Source organism: Geotrypetes seraphini, chromosome 2 (assembly GCF_902459505.1).
Source record: "Geotrypetes seraphini chromosome 2, aGeoSer1.1, whole genome shotgun sequence".
Lineage (NCBI taxonomy): Eukaryota > Metazoa > Chordata > Amphibia > Gymnophiona > Dermophiidae > Geotrypetes > Geotrypetes seraphini.
The window spans coordinates 70,336,156-70,355,190 of record NC_047085.1 but is presented as its reverse complement, the minus strand read 5'-3'; the positions used below and the strand labels follow the sequence as shown (position 1 = coordinate 70,355,190).

The window sequence follows — 19,035 nt, the reverse complement described above, 5'->3', positions numbered from 1 at the left end:
CAATCTGTCGATCAAATCGGGAAAGATTCCGGAAGACTGGAAGGTGGCGAATGTTACGCTGATCTTCAAAAAAGGTTCGAGGGGAGATCGGGAAACTACAGACCGGTGAGTCTGACCTCGGTACCGGGAAAGATGATAGAGGCGCTGATAAAAGACCGCATCATTGATCACCTTGACGGACACGGTCTGATGAGGACCAGCCAACATGGTTTCAGCAAAGGCAGATCTTGTTTGACGAACTTGCTGCACTTCTTCAAGGGAGTAAACAGGCAGATAGACAAGGGCAACCCAGTCGACATTGTATATCTGGATTTTCAGGAGGCGTTCGATTAGGTTCCACACGAACGACTACTTCAGAAAATTGCGAGCCATGGAATCGAGGGTGAAATACATGGATTAAAAACTGGCTGGAGCACAGGAAACAGAGTGGGGGTAAATGGACAATACTTGGACTGGAAGAGCTTCACAAGTGGGGTGCTGCAGGGCTCAGTGCTTGGACCCGTGCTCTTCAACATATTTATAAACGATCTGGACATTGGTACGACGAGTGAAGTGATTACATTTGTGGACGATATTAAGTTATTTAGAGTAGTGAAGACACAGGGGGATTGCGAAGATCTGCAACGTGGCATAATCAAGCTTGAGAAATGGTCATCGACATGGAAAATGAGGTTCAATGTGGATAATTGTAAAGTGATGCATGTCGGTAACAAAAATCTCATGCATGAATACAGGATGTCCAGGGCAGTACTTGGAGAGACCTCCCAGGAAAGAGACTTGGGAGTTCTGATTGATAAGTCGATGAAGCCGCCCATGCGGCTGCAAAAAGGGCGAACAGAATGCTAGGAATGATTAAGAAGGGAATCACGAACAGATTAGAGGTTATCATGCTGCTGTACCAGACCATGGTGCGCCCTCACATGGAGTACTGCATCCAGCACTGGTCGCCATACATGAAGGAGGACATGGTACTACTCGAAAGGATCCAGAGAAGAGTGACTAAGATGGTTAAGGGGCTGGAGGAGTTGCCATACAGCGAGAGATTAGAGAAACTGGGCCTCTTCTCCCTTGAAAAGAGGAGACTGAGAGGGGACATAATTGAAACTTTCAAGATACTGAAGGGAGTAGACTTAGTAGGTTGTTCACCCTCTCCAAGGTAGGGAGAACGAAAGGGCACTCTCTGAAGTTAAAAGGGGATAGATTCCGTACAAACATAAGGAAGTTCTTCTTTGATACTCAACTTTTGGAGGTCAATATGGGGTAAGATTAACAACATATTGAAATCATCAATTCCACTGATGTATGACATATGACATATATGTTAAGCCCCCCATGGATCAATATAAATGCCGTCTTTTCCTAATCATGACCGGGATAGTCATGCAGATGGTAACCCGTAATTGGAAGAATTACGATTGCCTAAAATTTTCCTTTTTGGTGGGCAAATCTTTGTTCCAGCTATAGGTATGAAAAAATGAATGAAAAATGAATGCCGATAGTTTGGGGCATAGTAATTTATTTAAATTGGTTTGGGACCCATTGACATCTTATATTACTTCATTAGAGTAGGTCTTTAATTATGAGTCAATTTTTGTTTATTTTTGTACCAATCTAGGGGAGGGGGAGGGCTATTTCTGTTTCTGTCTTAATTTTGACCTTTGAGTGTTTACACCTGGGGTGGGTGAGAGGAGGGTGGGAGGATATTAATTTGAAAAGGGAAAGGTTATTGGAAAAATCTCTATTTCTGTTTTTTATTGATTGATCATTGGGTGGGTGGGATAAAATGGTTGTAAGATGTATGTAAGATGAATGTGCTTTTATCGACTTATTATATGTTATATGTTATATTGATGTTTGGAAAATCAATAAAGAATTAAAAAAACAAAACCAACAATTTCTTCTTTGTTCCAGCACACCTCTTCCTCATCTTTGCCTACTCTACCAGCCCTGCATGCCATGTTTGTCTGTTATAGCTAGATTGTAAGCTCTTCTGAGCATGTACCGTCTATTAAATGTCAAAATGTATAGAGCTGCATACGCCTTTCAGCGCTATAGAAGTGAAAAATAGTAGTAGTAATAGCCTCTCTTACTTTTCTGGATATTTTTGCCTGTCTTCCTCTTTCTGCTATCTTTTGTAGTTGATGAAAGCTAATCTTTTTCCTTATTTTCTCAGCTACTACTTTTGAGAACCAAATCACCCTTCTTTTCCTCTTACTTTCCTTACAGAATGGTTTGTTGCCCTTACAGTCCCCTATCTGAATAAAGTTTAGAACATTCAATTTCGAATGAGCCCTCTCTACACCTGTCTTATTATTAAACCACACCATGCGGTGATCACTGGATGCCAAATAATTATCCATTATAACATCAGAAAGACTTTCCCGTTTGTAATCACTAAGTCCAGTATGGCTCCATCCCGCATGGGTCCTATTACCAACTTCTGGAACAGTTCTCCTTGTAGAGAATCCATGATCTATCTATTTCTCAGAGATCCCGCAATAGGGATACCCCAATTAACATCTGGCATATTAAAATATTAAAGTACGTCACCTTTTTTTATAGCTATATTTTGAATGACTTCTATTAAATCTCTGTCAACTTCTTCCATCTTTGAAGGAGGTCTATATATCGCACCAATATAAAAATATTTTCCATTCCCTCTTTCCAGTTTGACCCACAGTGCTTCTTCTTACCAGGCCTTGCAACTGAATTTCAAGTTAAATGACGACTATTACAATTCCCAATACTTTTGAGTTCAGATTCAAATTTCAAAGATGTATCTTGCAGTTTTAATTGCAGATCATAAGTGATAATCAGGGGCATATCCATGCATAAATTAAACTTATTGATACAGAGATTTATTCTAAATCCAGGTAGATAAAAAGTTAGTGGTAGGAGGGTATAATGCAATGTATACATAGGTGCTTATTTTGGGATTTTTTAGAACATGTACAAAATTACTTTGTGTGGCAACTTTTGGAAAGTAATTTTGTGTAGGTATATACAGGTCAGGCCCATCTTGTACTTGTTTGCTAAAGATAATGTATCCTTTCATAGTATGGGTATCTTGTTAACAAAATTACCCTTAATATGTAGCAAGCTTCAGTAAGAGAAGATTTTTCTATAGAAAAAAACCAACTCGGGGATGAGGTTGAGGATTCATGGTTTGAAGATGGAAGTAAACAGACAAAATGATGAAATATTTGTTTCCTGAGAGAGTTGTAGATGTTTAGAATAGCCTACCAGAAGAAAAGATAGTGATCAGAAAGGACAAAATTTCAAGTGTGTGTGGAATAGCTGTGTATTAGGAGCAATAAATACTTATATCTGGCCTAGCCACAGTAGGCTATAATAAGAAATAATATCATCTTCAAACAAGAAAAACAGAAGAGCTCTGAATATCCACATGGCCAGAACAACCATATCATAAGAACATAAGAATAGCCGTACTGGGTCAGACCAATGGTCCATCAAGCCCAGCAGCCTGTTCTCACGGTGGCCAATCCAGATCCCTAGTACCAGTTCATAGACAAAAGCGCGCGCCGACAAAGGCGCGCTGACAACCCAGCACAGACAACTGAGCGCAAGACGGAAGTGCGCCGAAGAAAAACAGTATTTTAAAGGGCTCCGATGGGGGGTGTTGGTGGTGAAATCCCCACCCCCCACTTAACAGAGATCGCGCGGCGTTGTGGGGGGTTTAGGGGGTTGTAACCCCCCTCATTTACTGGAAACTTAACTTTTTCCTTCTTTTTTTTAGGGAAAAAGTGAAGTTTTCAGTGTAATGTGGGGGGTTACAACCCCCAAACCCCCCCAACGCTGGCGCGATCTCTGTTAAGTAAAGTGAGGGGGGGGGTTCCCCACCAACACCCCCCATCGGAGCCCTTTAAAATACAGTTTTTCTTTGGCGTGCTTCCGCCTTGCGCTCAGTTGTCTGCGCTGGGTTTTCGGCGTGGCTTTGTCGGCATGCGCTTTTGACCTGTCACCCTAGTACCTAGCCAAAACCCAAGGAGTAGCAATATTCCATGCTACCGATACAGGGCAAGTAGTGGGCATGGGATTTGATATACTGCTTGGATAAGGTGTATTAAGCGGTTTACAATCAGGTACTCAAGCATTTTCCCCTATCTGTCCCAGCAGGCTCACAGTCTTATCTAATGAACCTGTGACAGTGAAGGATTAAGTGACTTGCCCAGGGTCACAAGGAGCAATGCGGGGTTTGAACCTACAACCTCAGAGTGCTGAGGAGGAAGTGGAGAAAAATATACAAATAAATCAAAAATTATACCTCCAGTATTAACTATTACTACTACATCTGTGACATGCATTCATACCGCTTGCCAACAAAAATGCAGGACTCCATGTGCACTCAAAAGCTAGAATAAGCAGACATTTAACAGTTTCCTTCAGTGGTGTCTGATTTGATGCAGGTAACCAAGCTGGACTTAGTGGCCCTTATCTGGTGAATATCAGTATTTATGTGGGTTGGAGATGTGGTTTTATTTAAAAAAAAAAAGAGGAGGAGGAGGATGGGGAGGGTTGTTGGGAATTGTGTTTAACTTTATTAGTGATATTTAAATAATTCTTTTATGCATGGTGAATTGGCACACTGAAATCAGCTAAATGCATTGTTTGGGTATTCCCTGACAGGAAATGTCTAATGCAAAAGAAAAGAAACGTGCTAAAAAGCTGAGAAACCAACCTTTGAATGTGGTCTTGCCTTTTTCTGATACTGGAGCTGGCCATGGTGGAAGATCACATCAAGATGGAGAGAGAACTTTCCAGCCTGCACAATCAGGTAACATAGTAAATAAAAGCAGATAAAGACCTGAATGGTCCATCCAGTCTGGTTAAATTGACTTTTTTTTTTTCCTTTAATATTTCTGTGCAATTGATCATAGAAGTCCGCACAGTATTGTGTTTAAGTTGCCACTGCTGAAGTTGACATTGAAGCTCCCTCCAGCCTATCCTAACCATCCTGTCACTGGAGCTTCCATCAAAGCCCTCCCCAGCTCATCCTAAACCAAATCGCCATATATGGGACACAGGCCAAGCAGGATTGCCCAGTACCAGCCTTAAGTTTGTTTTATACCATTAATTTTCTAATTAGAGATCCTCTTTGTTCATCCCAACCTTTTTTGAATTCTGTCACCGTTTCATCTCCACCACCTATTGCTAGATGTATTTAAAAATGGTACTATTCAGACTAGTGTCATAGTTCTTAATGTCATTCACTGTATATATCTCATAACCTCACTCCCAATATTTTTCCGTGAGGACAATTTTCAAAACAGTGCAGAATCACTGATGTCTATAGGGATCCTCAGACCACCGCTCCAACAATCTAACTCGTAACAGTATAAATCCTCATTAATCCCAGCAACATCTATCTTAGAGAATTGCTTTACTGGCATTCATTTAATTTGCTTTTAATTATTTTTGTACAAGTTTTATGCTTTTCATATATAAATGCTACCTAGTTTAGCTTTTGGTTAAATTCCCATGCCTACGTGTTTTGGGTTTCTTTATCAAGGACGGGGTTAATCATAGACAAAGCAGTCTGCAAGACTATTCATAAACAGCCGCCATAACCATACAATCTATTACAGTCATTCTGTACTGTTATTTGGTTAGTGAAAAAAAAAAGAATTGTACCTACCTTTAGCAGTTTACTTTAGATATCCGTGTAGCTCTGAGAGAAGGGTTTATATTTAGAGCGTCTAATCTTTAGGTTAAACACCCCAGTGTGTTTTCTTGTGTCTCTGATATTTTATTTTGTGCTGTTTTCTTCACGCATGTATTTCTGCCTCTCTACCAGAGGCACATTCTGGTACTTCGCATCATCAGAAATTGGGACATTCCTTTCATGGGGCTTATTCTAAGCAACAGCCATCAATGTCTAGAGGGGAACGTAGAGGAGGAGGGAGAGGGCAAGGAATCTCTCGGGAAATCCCTAAATACATAACCGGTAAGAATTCAAATGTGACCAATTCTGAGAAATGAATTCTGTTATAATAAACAATTTGTAATACAGTAGTCCAAATCTTAATCCTTTTATGTGTGTGTGTGTGTGTGTGTGGTGGGGGGGAAAGGAGTAAAAATATTCAGCCAGCAGTGGTGAGCATTTTGCCAGTGGTATTTCCAAATATTCAATGCCAGGCCATGTCTGTCTGCTTTGGCACTGAATATCCAGTTAATGCAGCGCCAGTATCACATAGCCAGTTAAGTCAATATTCGGCACTTAATTGACCATGGGTGGCCAAGTTACATGTGTATGTAAATAATGTTTCTTCTTGCCACTACCTCACTGGCACTGAAAGGAGGCAACTAGTATTGATGATATTCATTGTAAGCCATATCCTCCTAGGCTATTGAATGTGATTTAGGTTTGAAAAACATTTTGATTTCACAGGCCATAAGAAAAGATCTTGTGTGTTAACTGTAAGTGTCTTGTCATCAGCAGCAGATGAATCCAGACGAGTGGGTTAAGTCTACTTACCAGCAGGAGGCAATGGCACAGAGTTGAGCTCTGCCATATATGTGATGGTATGGTCACTGGTACCTCAGTATTCTCTATCTCCACAGGTGGATGGATGTTCTTATATGCTGCTCAGTTTGGCCTGTAAGTGGTGGCTTGGTTCAGCTAATCTTCAGTTGCGGCCATGCTGTCTCAGTTGAGCAATGGGATTACGCTTCTAGGTGCCTATTTAGGGTATAACTGGTGGTGCCAGTTCCCTACCCATCCCTGGTAGCCCCATTTGGCAGATTCTTGCCAGAGAATGACACGGGGAAAAAATCTGTCCCCGTCACCGCCCCGTCCCACCATCCTCTGCACTGCCCCGTCACCGCTGTTCCCTTCACCGCCCCGTCACCGCCATTCCTTTCACCGCCCCGTCACCGCCACTGCCATCCCATTCACCGCCCCGTCACCGTCCCCGCAGCATCCATATAAGCCTTAGTACTGTAATATTTAGCTTATTCCTTTCTTATAAACCAAAGTTCCTGCTGCTGAACTAGAGAAAGAGATGTTCAGCTGGCAGGGCTTTGTTTATAAATTTTTATCAACACAACTAATATACTATTTTATCCTAAAGCAAAAAATAAATAAATAGAATTTTTTTTCTACCTTTGTTGTCTGGTTTCTGCTTTCCAGATCTTCTCATTCAATTCCTTCCATCCACTGTGTGTCTTCTCTCTGCGTCTTCCATTTGCTGTTACTGTGCCTCTCCCTTCACCCCCCCAATTGGTCTAGCACCCATCTTCTTCCCTCCGCTCCCCCATAGTCTGGCATCTGTCTTCTTCCCATTCTGTCTTCCACATTTCCCTTCAGGGTCTGTTCCTCTCCACCCTCCTTCAATGTCTGTCCTATTCCTTTCCACCACCACCCTTCCCTCCCTCCTTTACCATCTGTTCCTTTCTACCACCCTTCAGCTCCTCTCGCATGGCCTATCTATCTACCTTCCTCCCTCTTATTTTCATGGCACATTACAATGTAATTTGTGCAAGCCACTGGAGCCTGCGAGCTTGGTCCCTGTCCCATCCCCACAAACCATCTCGCTTCTGTGCTCCTATTTTCCCCATTTCTAATATCTCCCCTATGTATCTGCCATTGCCCCCCCCCACCCCCGTGTCTATATACCATCCCCATGGCATGTCCCCTTTATGTCTCTGTCCCTATGCTCCATGCACATAATTTCCCCTCTTTCTGTTACCTTCCTGTGTCCAGATTTCCCCTTCCAGTGTGTCCAGATTTCCATACCAGTGTGTCTCTTCTTTTCAACCCCATCTAGCTTTTTTCCCTCTTTCTTCCTCCCCCCTGCTTCTAGCATCTGGCTCACCTGCTTGTCCTTCCCTTTCTTTCCTGCTGTGGGGTTTTCTTTCCATCTTCATCCCCTTGGCCCAGAATCCTTTTCCTTTTCACTCCCTCCTTCCAGTTTGAGCCGGGAACACGGGCGATCGCACGGTCTTCGCAGCCCCCACCTGCCTGCCCGCCCAATCGATCCTAGTGTTTAGCCAGCTCTCTCCCTTCTCCTCACCTTAATTTGCAGGCTTTCTTTTTCGGCGACCTGCACGCTTTCCCAAAGAGCCGCGCACGCGCGGCTACTCAGTGTTCAATCTTCTGCTCTGCTGCAACTTCCTGTTTCCGGTTGCGTCAGAGCAGAAGATCGAAACTGAGCAGCAGCGGGTGCGCAGCTCTTTGATAGCATGCGAGTCTCCGAAAAAGAAAACCTACAAACTAAGGTGAGGAGAAGGGAGAGAGCTGGCTAATCACTAGGATCGATTGGGCAGGCGGGTGTGGGCTGCGGGGACCGCGCGATTCTTCATGCCTCACTGCGGGGACAAGACCATTCACCGCTCCACGGGGCGGTGAATGGCCTTGTCCCCGTCGCCGCAGCGACTGCTAGTTTTCGTTCCCCATTTTGGCGGGTTACCCGCGGCTAAACCCGGTGGCCGCGGGTAAACCGCCACCGTGTCATTCTCTAATTCTTGCACTCCTTGCTCCACCTTCACAAAAAAAAACTCCTAGAGGTAGTGCAGTGTAGGAGAGACAAATTGTGGTATATCATCAGTATTACTTGTCTCAGAAGTTCCGGGGGTTTGTTTTTCTTACTGCACAACTCTCATGCTTGGGGTCCATCTCGTTAACTGGATCTTGGCACTGGTGCCGTTCCTGGGGAAGGGGATAGAAACATAGAAAGATGACGGCAGAAAAGGGCTATAGCCCATCAAGTCTGCCCACTCTACTGACCCACCCCAATAAGTCTAGATGCTAGTGATTCGTCCTACGTAGGGATCCCACGTACATGTAATGTACATGTCCCATTTACTCTTAAAGTCAAGCACGCCGGTGGCCTCGACCACCTGCACCGGAAGCTTATTCCAGTGATCTACCACCCTTTCCGTGAAAAAATACTTCCTGGTGTCACTACTAAATTTCCCCCCTCTGAGTTTAAGCGGATGCCCTCTTGTGGTCGAGGGTCCTTTGGGGAAGAGGATGTCATCTTCCACATCGACACGTCCTGTGATGTATTTAAATGTCTCAATCATGTCCCCCCTCTCCCTGCGTTCCTCTAGAGTGTAGAGCCGCAGTCTGCTCAGTCTCTACACTCTAGAGGAACGCAGGGAGAGGGGGGACATGATTGAGACATTTAAATACATCACAGGACGTGTCGAGGTGGAAGATGACATCCTCTTCCCCAAAGGACCCTCGACCACAAGAGGGCATCCGCTTAAACTCAGAGGGGGGAAATTTAGTAGTGACACCAGGGGATGGGGTGGACAAAACTCCTTGTTCTTCTGCAGCGCCCTAGGGGTTTGAAGGCTCTGTAAAGGCGATGGGCCTTCTGCTTGTTCCCATCAATGCTGGATGCTAAGGCTGTTTCTCTCTCTCTCTCCCCTCATTGGGTCCCCGAGCCCTGATTTTTCTGTCTTTGGGATCGGCCATTGTTGGTGTGTCTGCTTTCCGTGTATGACCCCTTTAGCGCCCTTTTTTTCTCCAACAGCAGTAGTAGCCATCTTCCTTTCTCTTGGCACACTTCCTAGTTTGGGGCCTTTCTCCTTTTGCTCGCTGGATCCGAGATTACGTGTTGCCAGTAGGGAAGACTGGCGGAATCTTTGCTATCCAGTCTGCCTCCCACATTTGAGGGAATGTTCGCTCTGGATTCAGGTCCATGTTTGCTGTAGATACCACTCTGCTTAATTTCCTGGACACGCGGTAGAAACTGCAGTTAAGCTCTCTAAGGGGCTTAGGGCATTCCTGAATTGGCCTCTGCTGAGTGCTGTCTGGGCTTGAGGAACCTTGGCAGTTATAAGGGCTCTGTTTTTTTTTCCCCTACTGTTTGGCTCAAAAAAATAAAAATTAAAAGGTCATGGCAGGACCTCTACAGTTTTCGCTGTGGACTGGATGGGAGGGTTGCCCCCTCCTACAGTTTGCTTTCTCTTCTCTTTGTGTCCTACATTGGGTTTTATAACCCTCTATCTCTGGGACGCTGGAAATTGCTGGCTCCATTTCCTCTGCTCTTGGGACACTGCCAGCCATTTTTTCATCGATGTGGCTCCAAGTAGCAAAGAGCCTGCAGCTTCTCATGCCATCTTAAGTAGTTTGGGGGTCTGCTAGCGGTGCCGGTAGGCACCGGTTGTTCTCAGCAGTCGGCTGCCATTTGCCCACCCTTTCTGAGGCGTGGAGTTGTGTAACTGTGATACAATGATAGGCAAGTCCTAATCCTTGTCCTAGGGTTTCAGCCTTTTTTGTCCTTCCAAGCTGGAGTCTAATGAATGGAGGCCTCCTCAACAACCCGCAACATGGGGTTTTCTCCCCATCTCTGTCTGCAGTCCTCGGAAACAGGGTGCCAGTGTCTCTAAGGTATGTTATCCCGCCATGCGCTATGATACACTAATGCATTCAGGTTCTGTTTGTTAATTCAGTGTGTTCTTCCAGGGACGCTTCCTCTTCTGGGTGGTTGCTTATGCCACTCTGAGTTTCTAACTGGAAGCCTGTTCCCAAGTAGCTCTTCTCACAACTTCCGGTATTTCTTTAGCAAGTTTCTGGATGTTATTTTTGTCTATGGCTGTACTGGTGCTTTCCTTCCAACTTCAGGGTTGACATCAGGCCTCAGTGGCCTTTATAAAAGGCAAACCCCAGGGAGTCGGATCCAAGATGGCTGCAGCTAATTACTGTTGATATCAGCACGGATTCAAGTCTGCTTTTTATTGCTTGACCCCGATTTACTTTGAGGTCAAAATGACGCACTCAAAACAGAAAGGAAGTGTCCGAACTGTTCCCCTTGTGACTCGGACATCCTCTTCCATGCAACATTGAATTCTTGAGTTCGCTGCTACAGCCGAGAGTCCCCTTCTTTTTACTGGAGGTCGATCTGCTTTGTCCTCTGCAGGAGGAGTTACTTGGACCTAGATCTGGAGGTTTCTCTCTCCCTTCCACTGGCTGTTTGTCCACCACCCCCTGCTCTACCCGCGGAACAATTCAGGGACACCCAGTAGATTATTCAAGTGGGGGAGAATTCAACAAGACGTGAGTTCAACAAGAACAGAGTGATTTTGGAGTTACCCAGAAGGAGAGCTCCCCACTGTTGAGACCATCGGTAATAACACTTGAGGGCATTTGGGAAGCTCTTGAGAAGCTGAATTTGTCAGTTGCCAGGTCTTCCCAGGAGGTTGAAGCACTTGTGAGTATAGTGAAAGATTTGGGAAAAACTCTGATACCAAAGAAGGATTTACCACAGAATTAAAAAAGGTTAATGAACAGGTGGAAAGTATTCAAGCAGTATCCACTGAACTACTTAAAGACAAACATCTCTAGCTGTAACACCATTCGAAATGTTGACAAAATACCTTGTAGAGATACTGAGATTTTTGCCTGAAAATATACCACCAATCAATCAGATATTCTATTTGTCTACAAAGAAAAAATTAAGCGCACCTTTGGAGACTGGTCAATTGGGACTAGATTTAAGAAATCAATTGAATATCACTGAATTGCTTGAGACTTCACTATTTGAAGTTTCAGACAGAGCTTCCTTTGTTTTCGAACAAGATGTTAATGCTATATTTAGATTATTTTTCTGCAACTCTGAGACTTTGTTTCATGGAAGTAAAGTTTCCCTGATGTCACTAGACAGACATAGGAGTGGAGGAAATTGTTCTTGGCAATGAAAACTGAAGCATCAGCTTTAGGTGCGAAGTTTCTATTGGCTTATCCATGTAAATGCATGGTTAAGTATTTAGGGGTAATTGGGCAAGCTTAGTTATAGAACAGTATTTAGATTAAAGGGGTCTCTGCTGTTAAGCCTATTCCTTATTTAAAGTTCTTGATTCTGAGTTTTCCTTCACTCAACTGTGATCCACCTTCCGTTTTTGTGGTCTAAGGAAGATAGGTTTATTACATTGTTTATGCAGATTAGTTAAATCTGATATCTTGATTTGATGTTACTTCTATGTTACTTTAACAAGAGTTCTCGTGTGAATATTATTTTAAATTGCAATTAAAAAAAAAAAAAGGCAAACCCCTTGCTGTCTGATATATGTTCTTTTTTTTTTTATATGTTCTACCCTTCATTCAGTGGACTCTGCCCCTTCTGAAGGCATAGTGTGCCCTGCCCCTGTTGAGGGTGTAGCTATGCCACAGTTTCTGGAAGCTATCTAAGGGACTTACGCTATTCTTTGGTGGAAGGAATTCTTCTCTGCTTTCCTTAATGGTTGTAAGGTGATTTGCTCTCCTTCTGCAGAATTGGCAGCAGGCTTTGACGATGAGCTGATTCAGTCACAAGTGCCCCTATCTCAAGCTTACCTTCTTCCTATGAAGATGGGACTTGCCTCAGTTTTCACAGGCCTACTTTCCACCTTCATATACTCGACATGGAATACTCAGGTGGGCATTGGTGGGCCTTCACACTTGCGTGCTTACTTTGAAGCTGTCCACAACTGTGGATTTGGCCATCTCCTGCAGAGACCTTCTCTTACAGGGGCGAGGAGGTGATGGTTTATGTTTATGCCACCGCTGTTATCTCTGTGGTGTGGGTTGCAAAACAGACCTTGGCGGTAGCCTGTCCAGCTCTTCCTAGGAGATCATTGTCTCCTTCATAATACTAGTTTCCTGTGTCTGTTCTTCAATCAGAGTGTGGACCCTTCAGCTGCAGTATCGCCGAGCGCAATTCTATTTCCAGCTCCTTATTCTATTCCACTGACTAATGCAGCTGCTTCGCTGGCACACTAGCTATTGCCGGTACATTTCCAGATTCAGTTTGGCCTAACCTGCTCGTCTCCTTCTCTGGGTTAGCTCCAAAGCAGATGAGTCCAGAGCCCTATCCTTTAGGTTGCTTTAGTTTTTGTCTTTTGCTCCATAGGAATTGGGCCTGGAGGTGGCCTTGATGAAGGCTCTACATTTGTGAGGAGGGAGTTCTGTGCCGACAGACCTGTTCGGTCGATCTTCTTCTTTATTACAAGGAATACCGAAGTACCATTGAGCATACCATCGCATATATGGCAGAGGTCAACTCTGTGCTCTCAGTCTACGCCTGCTGGTAGATGGACTTTTAACCCACTCATCTGTATTCATCTGCTGTGACTAAAGAAACAAACATTATCAGGTATATAATGTTCCAAGGGTGCTTTAGCTGAATTGCTCAACTTGTTGAATTCTAGTTTTGAAACGTTTGTGGATTTGATTGTGCAATAACCTCATAAAATAATCAGAGTTCCGATAAGATCTATAAATATTTATGTAGTGCTCAGACCCACAACCTATAAAAGTGAACCAAATGTAGGCTGCCCAATCAGACCATCAGAGCACTTACATAGTCTACATGCAGATATTTCAAAATACTTATCTGCATGCTTGTGGCTGGAATGGTACAGGTCACAAAACATGGGCAGGCGTCTGTTTGTAAGTGCTGGTGCAAAGGTGTATTTAAAATAAAGCTGAAGCCATGAAACACAAGTTGTCTTCCCCCCCACCCCATGACAAAGTTGCCTCGCGTATCTGTGCATGTTTTTAACACATAAATCTGGGCTTCTCTATCTGTAGAACCCGTTTTCCTACATTCCCCCCAAAAAAAACTGGTTCCTATTTTTCTGCCTCATAAGCAGACCTTGTTTTAGAGCCATAGCTTTATAAGGATCTAGTGATCTAGTTCTGGATGCTAAATGGTTAAATCATATACACTTCTCCATATATACATAGACAAGGGGGAAGTAGGGTCACAAGTTATTATAGGCTTGAGTCAGTGGCAGTCAGCTGGGATGCTCCATTGAGTATCACACCCAGCCCTGACATCTTGAAGTTTATATTTGCGTTAATATCTATCCAGAGGTTCCTGGATCTTAAGCTAAGTAATACTGTATAGCCATTAGGAGTACAAGCTATCTAATTTTGTTGTTGTTGTTGCTATTCCTGTGTGTTTTAATTTCAGCCACAACGTTTGCCCAGGCTCGTGCCACTGAAATTAATGCTATGCTGAAGGCTGTGTCACAGAAGTCTGCCAGTTCCCTGGTTTTCCAGAGTCTGCCCCGGCACATGAGGAGACGAGCAATGGGGCATAATGTTAAGCGCTTACCTCGGCGTCTCCGGGAAATTGCTTTACGAGAGGTGCGCTATACCTTTGTAGCTATTTTTAAAAAAAACAATCAAAAAATGTTGATAATGTTCTTTTAAAATTATTTCAGCTGCTATAAACTCTTGAGATCCTCCCTCTTCTTTCCCCCCCCCCTCCCCTCTAAAAATGTAGCTATGACATGTATGCCTGGGAAATTAAGAGCTAGTGCATTAAGGTCTACAAGATCTTTGATTGATCTGTGTTGACTGTCTATAATTGAACAAAGGGTATGGAAAATCTCTCATATACTGACAGACTAAAAAAGCTGGGGCTGTTCTCCCTGGAGAAGCGGAGACTTAGAAGAGACATGATAGAAACCTTCAAGATCCTGAAGGGCACAGAAAAAGTAGACAGGGACAGATTTTTCAAATTATGGGGAACCACAAGTAAAGGGGGCACTCGGAGAAATTAAAAGGGGGAAGGTTTAGAACAAACGCCAGGAAGTTCTTTTTCACCCAGAGGGCGGTGGATACATGGAACGCGCTTCCGGAGGCTGTGATAGGCCGGAGCACGTTACAGGGCTTCAAAGAAGGTTTGGATAGGTTCCTAGAGGACAAAGGGATTGAGGGGTACAGATAGGAGTAGAGGTAGGTTATAGGGATAGGAGCAAGAGGTAGTTATAGAAATAGTCAGGGACCACTGCTCAGGCAATAGGCCTGATGGGCCGCCGCGGGAGCGGACCGCTGGGCGAGATGGACCTCTGGTCTGCCTCAGCGGAGGCAACTTCTTATGTTCTTAAATGGGCAAGCAACTGATCCCTCCTTGACCAATATTGTGAACAAATCTTTGCAAACAAGTATGAAGCCACAGCTATTGAAAATTGCTACAATTAAACCAGTGTTTAAAAAAGAAAATCTGGATGAAGCTGTTAGTGAGAACTATAGGCCAATATCAGTGTTGCCTTTTGTAGGGAAACTAATTGGAAAAAGTAGTTTTTAATCCATTAGAAAATTATGTTAAGCAAGAGCATTTATTGGATGTTCATCAACATGGTATTTGATCTGGCCATAGTTAATTTCTAAATAGCTACTTTATATCACAATACAAAATTAATAAATTAACATCTGGATTTGTAAATAAAAAACAAAAACATGGTCTTAGAGACATTTGGAGCATTGAGATAAAGCATCAGATTAATGCATCTCAATGGCCACGACTGTGGTCTTGGAGGTTAAGATGTACAGTCTCAGCATCTATGAGACAAACATGGTTTTTTCTTTTACATAGAGCTTTTTGGACCCCTGTTCGTTTGCAAAAAATAGATAGTTCTAAGTCTAATAGATGTTGGCACTGTCATCTTGAAGCTGGGACATTAGATCATCTTTTATTCTATTGTCCATTCATATTATTATTTTGGAAATCAATTTGGCCTCAAATAAATAGGATGTTGGAGAATCCGGTAGCCTTGACATATGATACGATTTTATTTGGCACAGCAATGAGAGCAAAGAGTCAAATTTCTTCAAATAACAACAAACTTTTATTTATATTAACTGGAGTAGCAGTTCAACAAATAACAAACAATTGGAAAAACTATGACAGGTTAAATTATAACTTTTGGTGTAATTCAGTATGCCATATATATAAAATGGAGCGTACATTTGCAACACAAAAAGGGTATATATATATAAGTTTAAGAAGATTTGGGGACCATTAACAGACTTTTGCAATGAATGATATAATTTTCCCATAATAAGATATTTGATAAGGGGGGTGGTGGGTGGGTTTATTTTATTCATCATAGAATATAAATAATTTAACATTATATTTTGTTTTATTGTATGCATTTCCCAAAGTAAGGGGAGGGAGGGGGCTTATAATTGAGTAATAGTTGACATACTTATTACTTATTAAGTATTATATGCTGTTTAAAAATTATAGTAAAAGAGTATATAATGAAATGTTATATTTACAGTAAGGTATGAAAGAATGTCAAGTGTATACTTAATGAATTTGTATGAATTTAGATTGTACACTTGTTGTTATATGAAAAATGAATAAAAAACTTAAACCAAACAAAAACCACAATACAAAATTTTTTAAAATATAAATATATCCATATAAATTAGTAAATAGTGCTCAGACCCACAACCTTAAGTGTTTAAGTGTATAAAATAAAACACAGGCTGCCATCAGACCATCATAGCACCATTGTTGTCTGTACCACCTGATATTTTTATAAATTCACTTGTTTAATAAAAACAAAATGGACTTATCTTTTATGGTGGTAAACTTGCATTCGAAGGTCACGTGACAGGCAGCTCCGTGTTATAAAGTGCTTGTGCCAATTATAAAAGACCTTCCCTTCTACTCGAGTTTCGCGATGAGTGCTTCCTCAGGAAGGGATATCTAGAGTTAAAAATCAAAACAATCCATATACCATATGTTTTTTCTACCACTCTTGTTAACCACTATAAATAATCTTGTATCTTAATACATTCTTTCATATACATAATTAACATTTACCTTAGTCTAGCCAAGTGAATTTATAAAAATATCAGGTGGTACAGACAATGATGGTGCTATGATGGTCTGATGGCAGCCTGTGTTTTATTTTATACACTTAAACACTTAAGGTTGTGGGTCTGAGCACTATTTAATAATTTATATGGATATATTTTATATAAAAAAAATTTTGTATTGTGATATAAAGTAGCTATTTAGTATATCATCACAATTATAGATTCATATTTATCCCTGTTGGTAGTAACATAGTTAATTTCTACCATTGTTGAACTGAGAATTGGGTATGGATAGAAATGAAACATTTTATCTAGTGCCATTAGATGTTGTCAGCTTTCGACACTGTGGATAGTGATATTTTAATGGGTAAACTGAAAACAATAGGGATTGGTGGGTCTGTGCATACTTGGTTTTCCTCCTATCTTCAAAATAGGCCAGTCCAGGTTAAGAGTAGAGGGTATATTTCTAAAATTACGTCAGTAGATAAGAGGAGTTCCGCGTTTTCAATGTTATTTTTTAAAAAAATTTAGCGTCATTGAGCAATGTGTTTAAGTAATTGGGTGTCGGCTATAGATTTTATGCAGATGGCATCTAATTCTTTTTCCCAATGATTGACAGGCAGGGGAATTACAAAGTAAAGTGGTATTATATTTGAGAACAGTACAGGCAGCAGCTTGAAAGTGGAGGTGGACATGGAGAAGATAGCAACTGAGATCCCCCAGTCTGAGGAACAAGCTCGCAAGCGACAAGAGGAAAGAGGAAAAAGAAGGAACCAAGCAAGTTGAGCAGAGTCAAAATGCAGCAGCAGCTGTTGAAGAGGAGAAGGCAGCCAGCAAGACTGAGGGAAAAATGGTGCATAGTTTTAAAATATAAAATTGATCCTTTTTGTATTTTGACCAAACCCAGTGCTGCAAATGGCAGTAAGATACTGCCTTTGAGAAAATAGTAAAGATTCTTCTGTGGTCTCGCTCAACTAGATGTGTGAAGGGGCATAATAAAAAAAAACATCAAAGTCCCTTTTTGGCCTAAGTCCGTAAACGCTGAAAGTAGGCAGCAGGGAAATGTCAATTCTCAAAAAAAAAAGTCCAAAATGAGGGTTTTTTTTGAGAATTGCCTACCTCTTTGTTCTATCAAAAACGGATGATGAAAGATGTATATCAACAAAAACTAAACAAGTACTACAACAAGTTGATATTAAGAAAATTACTTATCAGGAGGAAAAGATCTCAGATTTTACCACATAGGGAACATATATGTTTTCTCCCTATATTTTTGTGGCAATGGTTGTCTTTCATTGATCAAAAACCTCCTTTATTGTGTGAACAACTAATCATTTTTAATGCATAAATGCGTTTTTTATTTTAATCTTTTTATCTTATTCTTTATCTTTTTCTAATCTTAGAATGAGACTAATATCATGAATATGACAAATACCAAAGGCTAAATCAAGTAAAAAGACGTTACTTATCTTCTTCTTTGTAAAAGTAGAAGCCTTTAAGGAAAGTGCTGAGTGCTACGATGAAAAGTGCTGAGTGCTTAGATGAAAGTGCTGAGTGCTTCAAATAGAAGGTGCTTCAAAGATAAAGTGCTAAATGCCTGAAATAGAAAAAGTATATTGCACAATGAATAAAGTGCAAATGCTTAAACGTTGCCACAGTATATTGAATTCAAATGGCAAAAAAAGCACTTATCTTAAGATGCTGACAAGTTAAAGTCACTCCAACAGCTAAAAAGCTCGAAGCTGAAGATAGCACTCAAAAAGCAACTTTTCCCTGGTTATATATTCGGTTATTCATTCAATCCACGGGCCCCGTTTCGCCCAAGAAGGGCTTCATCAGGAAGCTCTCTTAAACATAAGTACAATAAATACAGTTAGAAAAATCATTCTAAGTAGATTAAATATTGAGTATATTCATACAAACTTACTTTGTGTCTGCTAGGAATCAATTCAGTACACAAACTGCCAAATGTAAAATGGCGCTTTTATCTAAAAAGACGCTTGCACATGCGCATTTTCATCACGGAATTTAAAGTGATATTCCGTGTGTATATAGCTGATATGTAAAAACGAAAAAGAAAAAGAAAAAAGAAAAATATATATCAGACATTCTAGAAGACCCTCCATCATTCTGTAGTATTAGATGAAGCTAGACCATTCAACTTTCGTGTTCAAACCTTGTGGATACACACTATTTAATCTGAAGATCCATCTGGACTCACGTTGCTTCAGACGTCCAATTCGATCTCCTCCCCTAGATGACTTGGGTTCTATGTCAATTACAAAACAGCGTAAATCGTAAAAAGAATGTCCTTTTGATTGACAGTGTTCCACAATCACTTCAGAACTACGACCCAACTTTAAATTTGACTTATGTTCACGCATGCGTGTTCTTAAATCACGTGAAGTCATGCCAACATAAATTTTGTCACACGGACAAATAATTAAATAAATTACAAAGTTGGTTTT

General features: G+C 41.6%; 1 protein-coding gene across 2 annotated transcripts in view; it reads left to right on the top strand.

Moving 5' to 3' along the window:
• The window catches only part of POP1 (POP1 homolog, ribonuclease P/MRP subunit), a 126,735-nt gene that overhangs the window by 6,850 nt on the left and 100,850 nt on the right, over window positions 1-19,035 (top strand). Inside the window, exons 2-4 of one of the 2 annotated variants that reach the window (XM_033934545.1) lie at window positions 4,648-4,795; window positions 5,816-5,965; window positions 13,923-14,098. In XM_033934545.1, the coding sequence (XP_033790436.1) occupies window positions 4,651-4,795; window positions 5,816-5,965; window positions 13,923-14,098 (471 nt within the window). In that variant the 5' untranslated portion in view covers window positions 4,648-4,650. Of the gene's footprint in view, window positions 1-4,647; window positions 4,796-5,815; window positions 5,966-13,922; window positions 14,099-19,035 lie in introns of those variants that run through there. The other variant, XM_033934546.1, reaches the window with a different exon arrangement.